Source organism: Schistocerca serialis, chromosome 3 (genome assembly GCF_023864345.2).
Source record: "Schistocerca serialis cubense isolate TAMUIC-IGC-003099 chromosome 3, iqSchSeri2.2, whole genome shotgun sequence".
NCBI classification, from domain to species: Eukaryota; Metazoa; Arthropoda; class Insecta; order Orthoptera; family Acrididae; genus Schistocerca; species Schistocerca serialis.
The window spans coordinates 67,180,140-67,195,661 of NC_064640.1; the positions used below are offsets into that span (position 1 = coordinate 67,180,140).

Here is a 15,522-nt window from a genome sequence, read left to right on the forward strand (position 1 = left end):
TTTCCAAAGTCTCGCTCTTGCGTATACTGTCTCGGAAACTCGACGGACAAAGGCCAAAACCTACAGATGGATTATCACACCAAATTTTCTGAAAATGCGGTTTAAAAAATTCCGTGAACGATATTTTTAATCTTATATTTTTGTCATTTTACTGTCTAATAGCATCAGGAAACGCATTGCTTCACACTGTATGGTTTATTTCAGACAATGCTCACAGAATTGTTTAGTTGCACTGGGCTAGGCTGCTTTATCATTATCAAATGCCCATATACACTGAAGCACCAAAGAAATTAGTGTAGGCATGCATAATCAAATACAGAGATATGTAAACAGGCAGCATATGGCGCTGCGGTCGGCAACGCCTACACTATGTGATCAAAAGTATCCGGACACCCCCAAAAACAAACGTTTTTCATATTAGGTGTATTGTGCTGCCACCTACTGCCAGGTACTTCATGTCAGCGACCTCAGTAGTCATTAGACATTGTGAGAGAGCAGAATGGGGCGATCCGCGGAACTCACGGACTTCGAACGTGGTCAAGTGATTGGGTGTCACTTGTGTCATACCTCAGTACACGAGATTTCCACTCTCCTAAACATCCCTAGATCCACTGTTTCTGTTGTGGCGTAACAAGACAGCTACGCCACACTGAAGTAGCCGAAAGGCACGCATTAATCTCACGTAGGCTAGAGAGAGGTCTGAAACAGGATACGTAATGATTGTTAGCAAGAAAAGTACGTAGCTGCTATAATACTTAACTTTTAATCCATCATTTGTATACAGCATTCCTTGATGATACAAGTGACACTCCATCTTAAAATGGTTAATGGCGCCTTGCTAGGTCGTAGCCATTGACTTAGCTGAAGGCTATTCTAACTGTCTGCTCGGCTAATGAGCGATGCTTCGTCCGTGTAGTCGCTAGCAATGTCGTCCGTACAACTGGGGTGAGTGCTAGTCCGTATCTCGAGACCTGCCTTGTGGTGGCGCTCGGTCTGCGATCACACAGTGGCGACACGCGGGTCCGACATGTACTAGTGGACCGCGGCCGATTTAAACTACCACCTAGCAAGTGTGGTGTCTGGCGGTGACACCACAGTTTCCGATGTGATAGTGAAGTGGAAACGTGAAGGGACACTTAGAGCACAAAAACGTACAGACCGACCTCGTCTGTTGACTGACAGAGATCGCCGGGAGTTGAGGAGGAGGAGGAGCAGATTAGTGTTTAACGTCCCGTCGACAACGAGGTCATTAGAGACGGAGCGCAAGCTCGGGAGAGAGAAGGATGAAGAAGGAAATCGGCCGTGCCCTTTCAAAGGAACCATCCCGGCATTTGCCTGAAGCGATTTAGAGAAATCACGGAAAACCTAAATCATGATGGCTGGAGACGGGATTGAACCGTCGTCCTCCCGAATGCGAGTCCAGTGTGCTAACCACTGCGCCACCTCGCTCGGTCCGCTGACAGTTGAAGAGGTTCGTAATGTGTAATAGGCAGGCATCTATCCAGACCATCACATAGGAATTCCAAACTGCATCAGGATTCACTGCAAATACTATGACAGTTAGGGGAGGTGAGAAAACTTGGATTTCATGATCGAGCGGCTGCTCGTAGGCCACACATCACGCCGGTAAATGTCAAACGATGCCCCGCTTGGTGTAAGGAGCGTAAACATTGGACGATTGAACAGTGGAAAAACGTTGTATGGAGTGACGAATTGCGGTACACAATGTGGCGATTCGATGGTAGGGTGTGGCTGTGACGAATGCCGGGTAAACGTCATCTGCCATCGTATGTAGTGCCAATTGTAAAATTCGGAGGCATTGGTGTTATGGTGTGGTCGTGTTTTTCATTGAGGGAGCTTGCACCCCTTGTTTTGCGTGGCACTATCACAGCACAGGCCTACTTTGGTGTTTTAAGCTTCTTCTTGCTTGCCACTGTTGAAGAGCAATTCGGGGATGGCGATTGCATCTTTCAACACTATCAAGTACCTGTTCATAGTGCACGGACTGTGGCGGAGTGGTTACACGACAGTAAAATCCCTGTAATGGACTGGCCTGCACAGCTTCCTGACCTGAATCCTATAGAACACCTTTGGGATGTTTTGGAACGCCGACTTCGTTCCAGGCCTCACCGATCGACATCGATACCTCTCCTCAGTGCAGCATTCCGTGAAGTATGGGCTGCCATTCGCTACGAAACCTTCCAGCACCTGATTGAACGTATGTCTACGAGAGTGGAAGCTGTCGTCAAGGCTAAGGGTGGGCCAACACCATATTGAATTCCAGCATTATCGGTGGAGGGCGCCGCGAACGTGTAACTCATTTTGAGCCAGGTGTTCGGATACTTTTGATCACACAGTGTATAGAACAGAAGTTCAAAAAGGTTCAAATGGCTCTGAGCACTACGGGGCTTAACTTCTCAAGTCATCAGTCCCCTAGAACGTAGAACTACTTAAACGTAACATATCTAAAAACATCACACACATCCATGCCCGAGGCAGGATTCGAACCTGCGACCGTAGCGGTCGCGCGGTTCCAGACTGTAGTGCCTAGAACAAGACAAGTGCCTGAGGCAGTTGTTAGATCGGTTACTGCTGCTACAATGGCAGGTTATCAAGATTTAAGTGAGTTTGAACGTGGTGTTAAATTCGGCGCACAAGCGATGGGGGACAGCATCTCTGAGGTAGCGATGAAGTGGGGATATTCCCGTACGAGTATTTCACCAGTGTACCGTGAATATCAAATCTCTGACGTCGCTGCGGCTGGAAAAATATCGCGCAGGAACGGGACCAACGACTACTGAAGAGAATCGTTCAACGTGACAGAAGTGCAACCCTTCCGCATATTGCTGCAGATTTCAGTGCTGGGCCATCTACAAGTGTCAGCGTGCGAACCATTCAACGAAACATCATCGATATGGACTTTCGGAGCTCAAGGCCCACGACTGCACGACGCAATGCTTTGCGCCTCGCCTGGTCCCGTCCACATCGACATTGCACTCTTGATGATTAGAAACATGTTGCCTAGTCGGTCGAGTGACATTTCAAATTGCATCGAGTTGATGGACGTGTACGGGCATGGAGACAACCTCATGAATCCATGGAACCTACATGTCAGCAGGAGACTGTTCAAGCTGATGGACGTTCTGTAACGGTGTGGGGTGTGTACAGCTGGAGTGACATGGGACATCTCATACGTCTAGATACGACTTTGGCGGGTGACACGTATTAAGCATCTTGTCCGATCATCTGCTTCCATTCAAGTTCATTGTGCATTCCGACAGACTTCGGCAATTCCAACAAGACAATTCAACACCTCACACGTCCCGAATTGCTACAGAATGTCTCCAGGAACACTCTTCTGAGTTTCAACACTTCTGCTGGCCACCAAACTCCCCAGAAATGAACATTATTTAGCATATCTGGGATGCCTTGTAAACTCCATCGAACTCTTACAGATTTGTGGACACCTCTGCAACATTCAAGGTGTCAGTTCCCTCTAGCACTACTTGAGATTTTAGTCGAGTCCATGTCACGTCGTGTTGCGGCACTTCTGCGTGCTCGCTGGGGCCATACACGATATTAGGCAGGTGTGTCAGTTTCTTTGGCTCTTCAGTGTATGTTGCTTGGCCGCCGCCTGCATCAAAGCATGCTAAACTCATTATTTCTTTGAGGCTCGTACTTACGGCCAAACAATATTTATGGGGTATCTATAATGACTAGAAGCTGTTCCAGCCCGAATGGCCGCCCGCGGGCAGCCGAATGTCCACGGGCTGTGGTGAGCGGGGGTTGACAGAGAGATGACATACAGGCAGTCAGGCAGCTGCAGCATAGCGTACGTGACCTTACTGTCCTGGCCTCGTGCCAGTGAGCACGGATGGTCGAGTCATTCACGCACGTGCAGAACGCGTACAATAGTGCTACACGATGGGTAGCCCGTGCTAGTTGCGCGTGCCCGCGAGTGAGCTGCCGGGCTCTCCATCGTCCATGACCCACGATGCAGTGTTGGAACAGCCTAGTCGAAACCATTACAGTAACTAATCAATTTTGTGAGCATTGACTGAAATAAAGTCTGTAGTGAGAAGAAATGTGCTCACTGGCGCTCTCAACCAATAACATGGAAATTACGAACAGATTAACAACATAATTCAGGGAATTTCTTACAGCATTTTGAGATCTTTTAATATGATACGCACAGATAGATTTCACGCTTTTTAAAGGGCGTCGTTGCAGCTTTCACCGATCAGTAGCTGTTATATTAAATGAGATCGAAGGTAGTTTCACAGAGCCACTTAGTTCACGAGTACCAATACTGCGCAATACTAAAACACACTAAAGGAGAAAAACTTTGGACGAATAGTTACAGCCTTTCAGAACTACGAAAGGATTAAGACAGGGATGCTTCGTATCTCCTACATTGTTTACAATATACATCCACAAAGCCCTAGACCTACAGAGTACGGTCGCAGGTTCGAGTCCTGCCTCGGGCAAGGATGTGTGTGATGTCCTTAGGTTAGTTAGGTTTAAGTAGTTCTAGGGAACTGATGACCTCAGAAGTTAAGTCCCATAGCGCTCAGAGCCATTTGAACCTATAGAGTAGAAAATCTGCCGGAACGGGCATTCAGACAACAACCTTTGCCTTTCGCGGGCAAGTGCTCTACCATCTGAGCTACCGACGCACGACTCACGCCCGGTACTCACAGCTTTACTTCTGCCAGTATCTCGTCTCCTAACTTCTCATTCTGGAAACATCCCCCAGGCTGTAGCTAAGCCATGTCTCCGCAGTATCCTTTCTTTCAGGAGTGCTAGTTCTTCAAGGTTCGCAGAAGAGCTTCTGTAAAGTTTGGAAGATAGGAGACGAGGTACTGGCAGAAGTAAAGCTGTGAATATCGGGCGTGAGTCGTGCTTCGGTAACTCAGATGGTAGAGCACTTGCCCGCGAAAGGCAAAGGTCCCGAGTTCGAGTCTCGGTCGGGCACACAGTTTTAATCTGCCAGGAAGTTTCATATCAGCGCACACTCCGCTGCAGAGTGAAATTCTCATTCTAGCACTGTTATTGACTCCTAAAATAAGTTGGAAAGTAAAGAAGACGAGGAAACATAGGAAAATACAAACTGCTGGCGACGGGTATGTGGGATGCGGCGACATCTGCAGGAACCCCACGAGAGAGAAAGAGAGAGAGAGAGAGAGAGAGAGAGAGAGAGAGAGAGAGAGATACGTTACAATGTTTCATAAAATTCTGTTACTATTTGCTTTCCAAATTTGTGTAAAATGAAGAGCTGTAGAATACGCGTTATGACATGGAGAAAAGTATTTCTTCACCTACGTCCATATAGGACATTTCCTTCCTCTGTGGGTGAAAGATGTGTCTTGAACGTTTGGTAGCAGATTTTTGTTACATCCTGTTAGAGTAGAAGACATCAAGTAAGTGAGGAAGGCCCTATTATCATTTTCAGGTTTCTGAGTCAGTATAAGGACTGTATGCTGTGCGAAAACTTAAGAACCACACAATAGAATGTTTATTCTGGACAACACCGAGAGCGTCATAGAGAAAAAAGAAACTATACCGTATTCGTAAGACAGTAATGAGATTCTAGGTCCTGCATTGCAGTAAATTTCTGAAGACGGCAACACATCTACCATTCCGGTATCACTCGTCGATAGCGCCGCCTACATTCGAGCTTCCCTGGCGTAATGGTATCTAATCCTCTTCAAACGTCAGGGAGCCGTGGGTTAAAGCAAAGAATGACGTCGTTTCGTCCGGAAACATGGCCGTTAGCATGAAATCAAACGTGATCTGTGGATGGGTAACGCAGATTTCATGGTGGCCTTGGCTTAGGTAGAAAAATGGATGGTTCAGTTTTGTAATCGCCTTATCCAGAGCAGGTACGAGTGAAAGGTTAGTACTTACCATGTTTCCATCGAAGACGTAGTCCATGAGTTCGGCGCGCGGTAGGCCGGTGCCGTCGATGAGCAGCTGGAAGGTGAACTCGAGCCGCGGGTCCATCTCCCCGCGGCGAGCCTTCCGCTCGCACTCCTCGCGCCGCCTCTGCAACACCCACGCACAGATTATTGGTATTACATATATTATTTCATTGTTAAACTGAGTTCATGGAAAATATTAATAACCCTTTAAAAAGCACTCTGGTTGCTTTAGAGCGCTGCAGTTGGTGAAGAAATACTACCAGCTGGTCATGTGATCCCCGACAGTTCAGGCGAATCTTGACAGTGAAGCAGTGTGTATGTAGCAACTGATTGTATGGAATGAGCTCAGTAACTTGAGTCGACGGAAAGACGTTATACACTACTGGCCATTAAAATTGCTGCACCAAGAAGAAATGCAGATGATAAACGGGTATTTATTAGACAAATATATTATACTAGAACTGACATGTGATTAAATTTTCATGCAATTTGGGTGCATAAATCCTGAGAAATCAGTACCCAGAACAACCACCTCTGGCCGTAGTAACGGCCTTGATACGCCTGGGCATTGAGTCAAACAGACCTTGGATGGCGTGTACAGGTACAGTTGCCCATGCAGCTTCAACACGATACCACAGTTCATCAAGAGTAGGGACTGGCGTATTGTGACGAGCCAGTTGCTCGGCCATCATTGACCAGACGTTTTCAATTGGTGAGAGATCTGAAGAATGTGCTGGGCAGGGCAGCAGTCGAACATTTTCTGTATCCAGAAAGGCCCGTACAGGACCTGCAACATGCAGTCGTGCATTATCCTGCTGAAATATAGAGTTTTGCAGTGATCGAGTGAAGGGTAGAGCCACGAGTCGTAACTCATCTGAAATGTAACATCCACTGTTCAAAGTGCCGTCAATGAAAACAAGAGGTGACCGAACGAGTAACCAAAGGCATACCATACCATCACGCCGGGTGACACGCCAGTATGGCGATGACGAAATACATCCTTCCAATGTGCATTCACCGCGATGTCGCCCAAGACGGATGCGGCCATCATGATGCGGTAAACAGAACCTGGATTCATCCGAAAAAATGACGTTTTGCCATTCGTGCACCCAGGTTCGTCGTTGAGTACACCATCGCAGGCGCTCCTGTCTGTGATGCAGCGTCAAGGGTAACCGCCGAACTGTTCTTGCAGATGGTTGTTGTCTTGTAAACGTCCCCATCTGTTGACTCATGGATCGAGACGTGGCTCCACGATCCGCTACAGCCATGCGGATAAGATGCCTGTCATCTCGACTGCTAGCAATACGAGGCCGTTGGGATCGAGTACGGCGTTCCGTATTACCCTCCTGCACCCACCGATTCCATATTCTGCTAACAGTCATTGGATCTCGACCAATGCGAGCAGCAATGTCGCGATACGATAAACTGGAATCGCGATAGGCTACAATCCGACCTTTATCAAAGTCGGAAACGTGATGGTATGCATTTCTCCTCCTTACACGAGGCATCACAACAACGTTTCACCGGGCAACGGCGGTCAAATGCTGTTTGTGTATGAGAAATCGGTTGGAAGCTTTGCTCATGTCAGCACGTTGTAGGTGTCGCCACCGGCCCCAACCTTAGTGTGAATGCTCTGAAAAGCTAATCATTTGCATATCATAGCATCTTATTCCTGTCGGTTAAATTTCGCGTCTGTAGCACGTCATCTTCGTGGTGTCGCAATTTTAATGGCCAATAGTGTAGAACAGCTCCTTGAGCTTTAGCATTTGCACGTACGTATTGCCACACCGCTGTTGTCAATTAATGCAGATCCATTTTAAACTATTTCCGTGAGAACCTGACGAAGGGAACTTCATGCAGTGGACATTTTGCCTCGGTAAACACCCAAAAGGCTGTTACTCACAGCGTCACATGAAGTTATACGTCTTTAACTAGCCGAGCAATACCGTAACTTGAAGTAGCTGAGCAGAGTCTTGCAGTGAGGCGTGTGAGTCCCGATTTTACCTCTTTTCCACTGAGGTGACAAGAGTCATGGGATTCCTCCTAAAATGAGTCTGACTTTCTTTTTCTCGGCATAGTGCCGCAACTCGGCTTGGCATCGACTCAAGTGGTTGAAAGTCCCGTGGAGAAATATTGAGCCATGCTGTCTCCATAATTGTCCATAATTGCGAAAGTGTTGCCGGTGCAGGATTTTCTGCACGAACTGTCCTCTCGATTACGTCACATAAATGTTCGATGAGATTCATGTCGAGCGATATGAGTGGCCAAAGTATTTGCTCGAACTGTCCAGAATGTTCTTCAAACCAGTCGCGAACATTTGTGGCCCAGTCTCATGGCGCACTGTCATCCATAAAAATTGTACCTTTGTTTGTCTGAAAAAGGTCTCCAAGTAGCCGAATATAGGCATTTCCAGTCAATGATCAGTTCTGTTTGATCAGAGGACCCACTCCATTCCATGTAAACACAGTGCACTTCATTATGAAGCCAACACTAAGTTGCACAGTACCGTGTTCACAAAATGGCTTCAAATGGCTCTGAGCACTATGGGACTTAACTTCTAAGGTCAACAGTCCGCTAGAACTTAGAACTGCTTAAACCTTACTAACCTAACGACATCACGCACATCCATGCCCGAGGCAGGATTCGAACCTGCGACCGTAGCGGTCGCGCGGTTCCAGACTGTAGCGCCTAGAACCGCTCGGCCACCCTGGCCGGCCGCCGTGTTAACAACTTGGGTCCACGGCATTTTGAGGTCTGCGCCACACTCGAACCCTTCCATCAACTCTTACCAACTGAAATCATGACTCATTAGCATAGGCCATGGTTTTTCAGTCATCTAGGTGCCAAACGACATGGTCATAAGCCTAGAAGAGGCGTTTCAGACGATGTCGGGGTGTTAGCAAACGTACGTCGGTCGTCTGCTTCCATAACCCATTAACGCCAAATTTCACCGCACTGTCCTAACGGATAAGTTCGTCGTACGTCCCACATTGATTTCTGCTGTTATTTCACGTGATGTTGTTTTTTTGTGAGCTCTCACAGCGCTGCGCAAACGCCGCTGCTCTCAGTCGTTAAATGAAGGCAGTCGGTCACTGCGTTGTCCGTGGTGAGAGGTAATGCCTGAAATTTGGTATTTTCGGCACACACTTGACACTGTGGATCTCATAATATTGAATTCTCTAACGATTTCTGAAGTGTAATGTCCCATGCATCTAGCTCCAGCTACCAATCCCCGTTCAAAGTCTGTTAAATCCCGTCGCAAGGCCATAACCAAGTTGGAAACCTTTTCACATGAATCATCTGAGTACAAATGACAGCTCCGCCAATGCAACGCCCTTTTATAACTTGTGTACCCGATACTACTGCCATCTGTATATGTGTATATCGCTATACCACAAGTTTTGGCACCTCAGTGTAACGGGAAATGTCTGGGACTATTGCAAGAGTCGGTTCAACGCAGCTATTGACATCCAGGCAGTTGATAATGGATCTACTGAAGCCGCGCGGGATTAGCCGAGCGGTCTCGGGCGCTGCAGTCATGGACTGTGCGGCTGGTTCCGGCGGAGGTTCGAGTCCTCCCTCGAGCATGGGTGTGTGTGTTTGTCCTTAGAATAATTTAGGTTAAGTAGTGTGTAAGCTTAGGGACTGATGACCTTAGCGGTTAAGTCCCATAAGATTTTAAAGAAAAAAAGATCTACCGAATCTAATAATCAGTGAGTGGATTGAGCTGAATATGGCACATCTGAAGAAACTTGTTGACTCTTTTTCTCGACAAATTGAGTCTTAACAAGGCTAAAGGTTGTGTTACATGGTATTAGCATGATGTTTCCTGCGGGTGACTATGTGTCCGGTGAGCTTATTAATGACAATACTGAACATTACACGAACCACTTGCTTTCTGTTACCATATCTTATCACTCGCGTACATTACAAACAGATGCGTATAGCTTGAAATTCTTTTTTCTCTCTGCAGTAATGTTGGCACGCTGAACGGAACAGTTCACATCTCAGAGAACATCGACAAAAACAAGAAACAAAAATTCACTGTAGGTAAAAATCTGCATAATGAGTTGGCTGTAAATGGGAAGCAAGTGATAATATTCTGGTCGTAGTTCACCTTACAATTTGTGTCTCAGCTGGAGGACACAGTACTCCGGTGTGGTGAAACTGCGTAACGAGGAGGTAGATTTCTCGTTAAATAAAGCTTGTCGCTTTTTCACTGTACACTTCAGGCCTACCCCAGCAGATGTCCTTTAATGGCGTGCCTCTGGGCGTTCTTCCGAGTTGTTTCTACCTTATCAACCATTCTACTTAGAGTCCAGGCAGCGAGTGCACAAACAGCAAAACTCGCAGCACCTGAAGATGATGACTGGGTCGGTCGTCGAAGTACTGTGTATAAGATGGAAACAACAACTCGGCACAGCGCCCGGAAGCACACTATTAAGCAGTCGCTGTGAGAAAACCTGAGAGATCACTGATGACCTCTAATTCCTATATGGTACTCCCTCACCTCAGCTAAAATGGAAAACCTCACAACATTGATCAACATCTGCGGCAGGAACATTAGTAACCTACGGAGAGACAGTGGCGAAGCGTGGCATTTTCTGTAGGGTAGGCTGAGAATTACGGGTTCTGAAAAAAGAAAAAATCTCAAAACAAAAATTTGTAAAACAGAAACACTGCAAAAGTAACTTAGCTACGTATTTCTACTAAGATTGAAACTACTACAGAAATTCTTATAAATAAATGGGGAATACTGAAGAATGGGATACAATCCATCGGTTTTTGAAAACTAACGCCACAAATTGCCACAGATAATGTACTGCAAAGATACAGATGAATGTTGACAAACAAAGGAATGTAACATAGAGAAATCAGATAATGGACACATTCCACGTATATCCATATTTCGAACGTAATGTTAAATATATCGCTTTTTTCACAACAGAAAGTCTTAGTACACTATTCTTTAGTTGATCTGTATGAGCCAACGGAAAAATAGGATAATAGTGCTAGAAAAAAAGCGATATATGTAACATTGGTAAGGAAATTTTAGTTGACATATATAAGTTGGAGGCTGCACTTCTGCTGACCTACATAGGTATCAACTGAAGAATAGAATACTAGTACTACCGAAGGCGAAAAAGGCAATAAACGTAAGATTTATATCCTGTATTTCAGTTTACCTTATAGGATACTAGCAGTAGCGAAGGTGAAAAATGAAACAAACGTAGAATTTGTATCCCGTACTTCAGTTGCCCTATACAGGTCAACTGCGGAATAGGATACTGGTCATAGCGAAGGACAAAAAAAGCGACAAACGCAAAATTTTTAACCTGTACTTCAACTGACCTATTAGTTCAACAGAAGAATAGGATACAACTTTCGTAGTTCAACTGAGGTACAAGATGTATGTAACTCTTTTTACACTCTCTAGTATTAGTATCGTATTCTTCAGTTGACCCACATAGTATAGGTACGAATCAGTTGCAGAGGAAACAGCAATTGGAATAATTCACTATCAAATGTATAATTCAAAATTTGTACACAAATGATTTAAAATTACCACAAGCAACGAAAAGCATACGCAATATCTATCTCTTAACAACACGTTCATTTCTTTTTGTTTACGATTATGACGCTTTGCTACAGAAGATAACCGATTTATTATCTACTTCTCGAAAATAAACAGACTAATTCTATTACTAAAATAATGACGTCATTTGTCAAAACCGACGAGTTGTATCCGATTTTTCAGTTGAACCATGCATAAAAATATTAAACACCTACAAATTAATAAAAGTATAACACATAGTAACTCACCGTTACATCTTTTTATAAATTAATTCGATCCTCCTGTCCTTTTTCTGGGCGAAACTTAGATAACACGAGATATTAACTCTGCAATTTGGTTGAAGATTTCATAGTTCCCTTCTCTGTAGCCAAAATCGCCAAGTTCGACAGTATGTCACTGTGGTGCGAAAGTAGGTATTAACGCGTTTTAAGTTACTTATGCTTCTTTTGCAAGACGCAGTGGCTGTTGGAATAGTAGGAACCAACGACAGTAATTTCACATTCAGGGAACTTTTTTTTTCTTTTAATCCAATGTTTACAATGTATTTAAGGAGGTCCTGAGGCTTTAGACGTTTATTCTCACTGCTAAACGGAAGTTCTCCTATCACTGTCAAAGAAAGGATATATTTCAAATAGTTTTTTAACTTCACGTATCGGGAAATTATTTGGCCTTCGGTAAACCTACAACTTTTTCTCATTTACAGGTTCTGTAAAAGCTGTTTCAGGAATGACTTGGAATATAGTTTCCATCTTTACTACTACTGCATTAATTATTCTAATGTTAGCCTCTCAATTTCTGAATACTTGCCTCTGTTTCGTCAAAATTAATTTGAGATACTCCTGCTGAAATTATAAGGCTCTTAGCTTCCACTAGCATTTCAGAATAATTTCCTCAATTCCTAGTCTTCCAACAGTCTTAATGCAGTTTTCAGTTTCGAGTTTACAGTGTCTTACGCCCACAGCTTTACTCTGTAAGATGTGAAACAAGATACTTGTATGTTGAAAAATCGAATTGCTCAGTTGTAGTAGAAAGTCTGATCATTCACAATACTATTTATCCCAATTGCTTGATGTAAAGAACTATCATCCCACTCTTCACTGTCTATCACATCATTAAATGTTGTTCTCATACCTGCACAGTGAAGAATAATGGTTTCTACAGCGCGTGGATGAATATTTCACCTTGTTTCACACGAACTTCGTAGTTTAAATCCTCTTTCCCTCAGAAGTTCGCTTTTTTACTGAAATGGCTAAAAAAATGCTTGAAATCCTGATGGATTTGACACAAAAATTTTTACTTGCGTGATTTTTTTTTGCAAGCATAGACGACTAGGTTCAACTGATTTGCCTAGCATTGGATAAAGAGAGCATGATGATATGCTGGTTTTAGACTAGAATGGACACCACAATTTTTCCCTGCCATTGCACTACAGCCATCGTGTGTTTGCGCCACACTGCTTAGCAGTTGCAACGAAACAGTGGCTATGCCTTATGCACAACGGTCTTCGGATACCTCATACAATCCTACGAATCTGTCTTTAACTTCTCCTGATTCGTTATTTACAAAACGAAAAATTATAAAATTAAAGCAATAACAGCCCTCGGACGCAAAAATTAAGTCTTTTGACCTATATTTCGGCAACTACTAAGAGTGCCTTCATCAGAAGTAAAACGTTCACACTGGCCTATAAAATTAAGTATAAAATTTTTTTCACATGTAAGTAATGTAATGGGTAGAGAAGGGGGGGGGGGTTGTTTGGGGAAGGAGACCAGACAGCGAGGTCAGCGAGGTCATCGGTCTCATCGGATTACGGAAGGAAGGGGAAGGAAGTCGGCCGTGCCCTTTCAAAGGAACCATCCCGGCATTTGCCTGGAGCGATTCAGGGAAATCACGGAAAACCTAAATCAGGATGGCCGGACGCGGGATTGAACCGTCGTCCTCCCGAATGCGAGTCCAGTTTCTAACCACTGCGCCACCTCGCTCGGTCACATGTAAGTACTGACTAGCAATACAAAAAAGAAACAGTACTTACTTGTCTCGTATAAAACAAATATCAAGCGATAAAGCTTTAGTCACAAAATTTTTAAAATAGAAAACGTAGAAGGCAAGCCACTATGGGCTGCTCACACATGTCGAGCTACGGTAGCATCTGACTGAGGTGCCCGCGTTGAATGAAGAGAATTATTTCGACTACCTGGTTTTTAGCACGGCCAAAAGTTTGCTCTTCGAGGTCATGACCAATCTGGACTGTCAGTAAATAAAGAAAATTATTGATACTTTTGGATTTCTAGGCAGAAGAACCATACATGAAAGGTCATTTAGCATCCGATCTAGTATTTAAAGACACTGTCTCTGACGCACAGAATACGTTAATAGCTTGTATTTCGGACGTTGTTAAAGAACAAATTTCAATTAAACTCAGAAATAGTCCTTTTATATCAGCACAAGCCGACGAAACAACGGATGTCGCTACTAGAAGTCAAATGAGTATAATTTTTCGTAAGGTTTTGAACATTGCTCCGTTGCCAGTGACCAATTACAAAGTAAAATTAAAGCAATAACAGCCCTCGGTCGCAAAAATGAAGTCTTTTGACCCATATTTCGGCAACTACTAAGAGTGCCTTCATCAGAAGTAAAACGTCCACACAGGCTTATAAAATTTATTACAAAATTTTTGGAAAAAAATTTTTTTTGTGTGTAAGTACTGACTAGCAGTACAAAAAAGAAACAGTACTTACATGTCGCGTATAAAATCAATATCAAGTGAAAAAGCTTTAGCCACAAAATTTTTAAAATAGGAAACATAGAAGGCAAGCCACTATGGATTGCTCACACATGTCGAGCTGCGGTAGTATGAAACTTTCTGGCAGATTAAAACTGTGTGCCGGACCGAGACTCGAACTCGGGACCTTTGCCTTTCGCGGGCAAGTGCTCTACCAACTCTTTTTTTTTTATCTCACTTTGTTCGTTATAGATCGCTGCATTTGGTCGTGGCGGACGTCCCCTGACGCCCGTTGAAGTTCGTTATTAATCCATTCACTCAGTTTTTTTATTACAGAGGGTAGCTAACCCTCTGACCGAACCCGCTGAGCTACCGTGCCGGCTACCAACTGAGCTACCCAAGCACGGCTCACGCCCCGTCCTTACAGCTTTACTTCTGCCAGTACCTCGTCTCCTACCTTCCAAACTTAACAGAAGCTCTCCTGCGAACCTTGCAGAACTAGCACTCCTGAAAGAAAGGATATTGCGGAGACATGGCTTAGCCACAGCCTGGGGGATGTTTCCAGAGTGAGATTTTCACTCTGCAACGGAGTGTGCGCTGATATGAAACTTCCTGGCAGATTAAAACGGTGTGCCGGACCGAGACTCGAACTCGGGACCTAGTATAACTGAGGCGCCGGCGTTGGCAATTGCGGGCAGGTGAACATTACACCAAGAGTGCCATCTAGTAACCGCAAATACAAACAGGCTACTTAGCATTCAAAATATAGGCAGACAAATATTATGATGGGCATTATTTAATACATGATGTAAGAGGCAATGTTTTATCTGACAGCAGCAGACATGGTAACAATTTGTGTACATAGGAGCTTAGAAGTACGGTTTAAAGGCTGAAAACGCCATTACAGAATTAAAAAGGGAGCTGAATAACTCAGCGAGAAGAAAAATGGTATAACATGAAATTTAGTTAATATGAACCATTTAATGAGCAAAAAATTATAAACCTACTTAGATGGGAAAAATATTTCGATAAGTGCACGAGGGATCACGAAATCAAATATCAAGTAAAGGCTTTATAAAGTTGAAAAAGCATTTATTACGTAATTTTAGCTGCTCATTAAGAATGAAGCCTCCATTTCGAGAAAGATGTTTAAAAATTTCTAATTCTTCGAGGACATCTAATCTACACCCTTTCTTCACAGTGTGCGAAATGTTGATATCGTGAACAGCTTTAGTCGCGTGACTTGTAATCAGAATGTGGTCGGCAAAAGACGAATTCTGGGTGCCAGTACCATTTTTTATTAA

General features: G+C 44.2%; 1 protein-coding gene across 1 annotated transcript in view; it reads right to left on the reverse strand.

Moving 5' to 3' along the window:
* LOC126471528 (dynein axonemal heavy chain 5) overlaps positions 1–15,522 on the reverse strand; it is a 1,073,018-nt gene that overhangs the window by 836,787 nt on the left and 220,709 nt on the right. Inside the window, exon 2 of the mRNA XM_050099754.1 lies at positions 5,908–6,045. Coding sequence (XP_049955711.1) covers positions 5,908–6,045 — 138 coding nt within the window. The remainder of the gene's footprint in view (positions 1–5,907; positions 6,046–15,522) is intronic.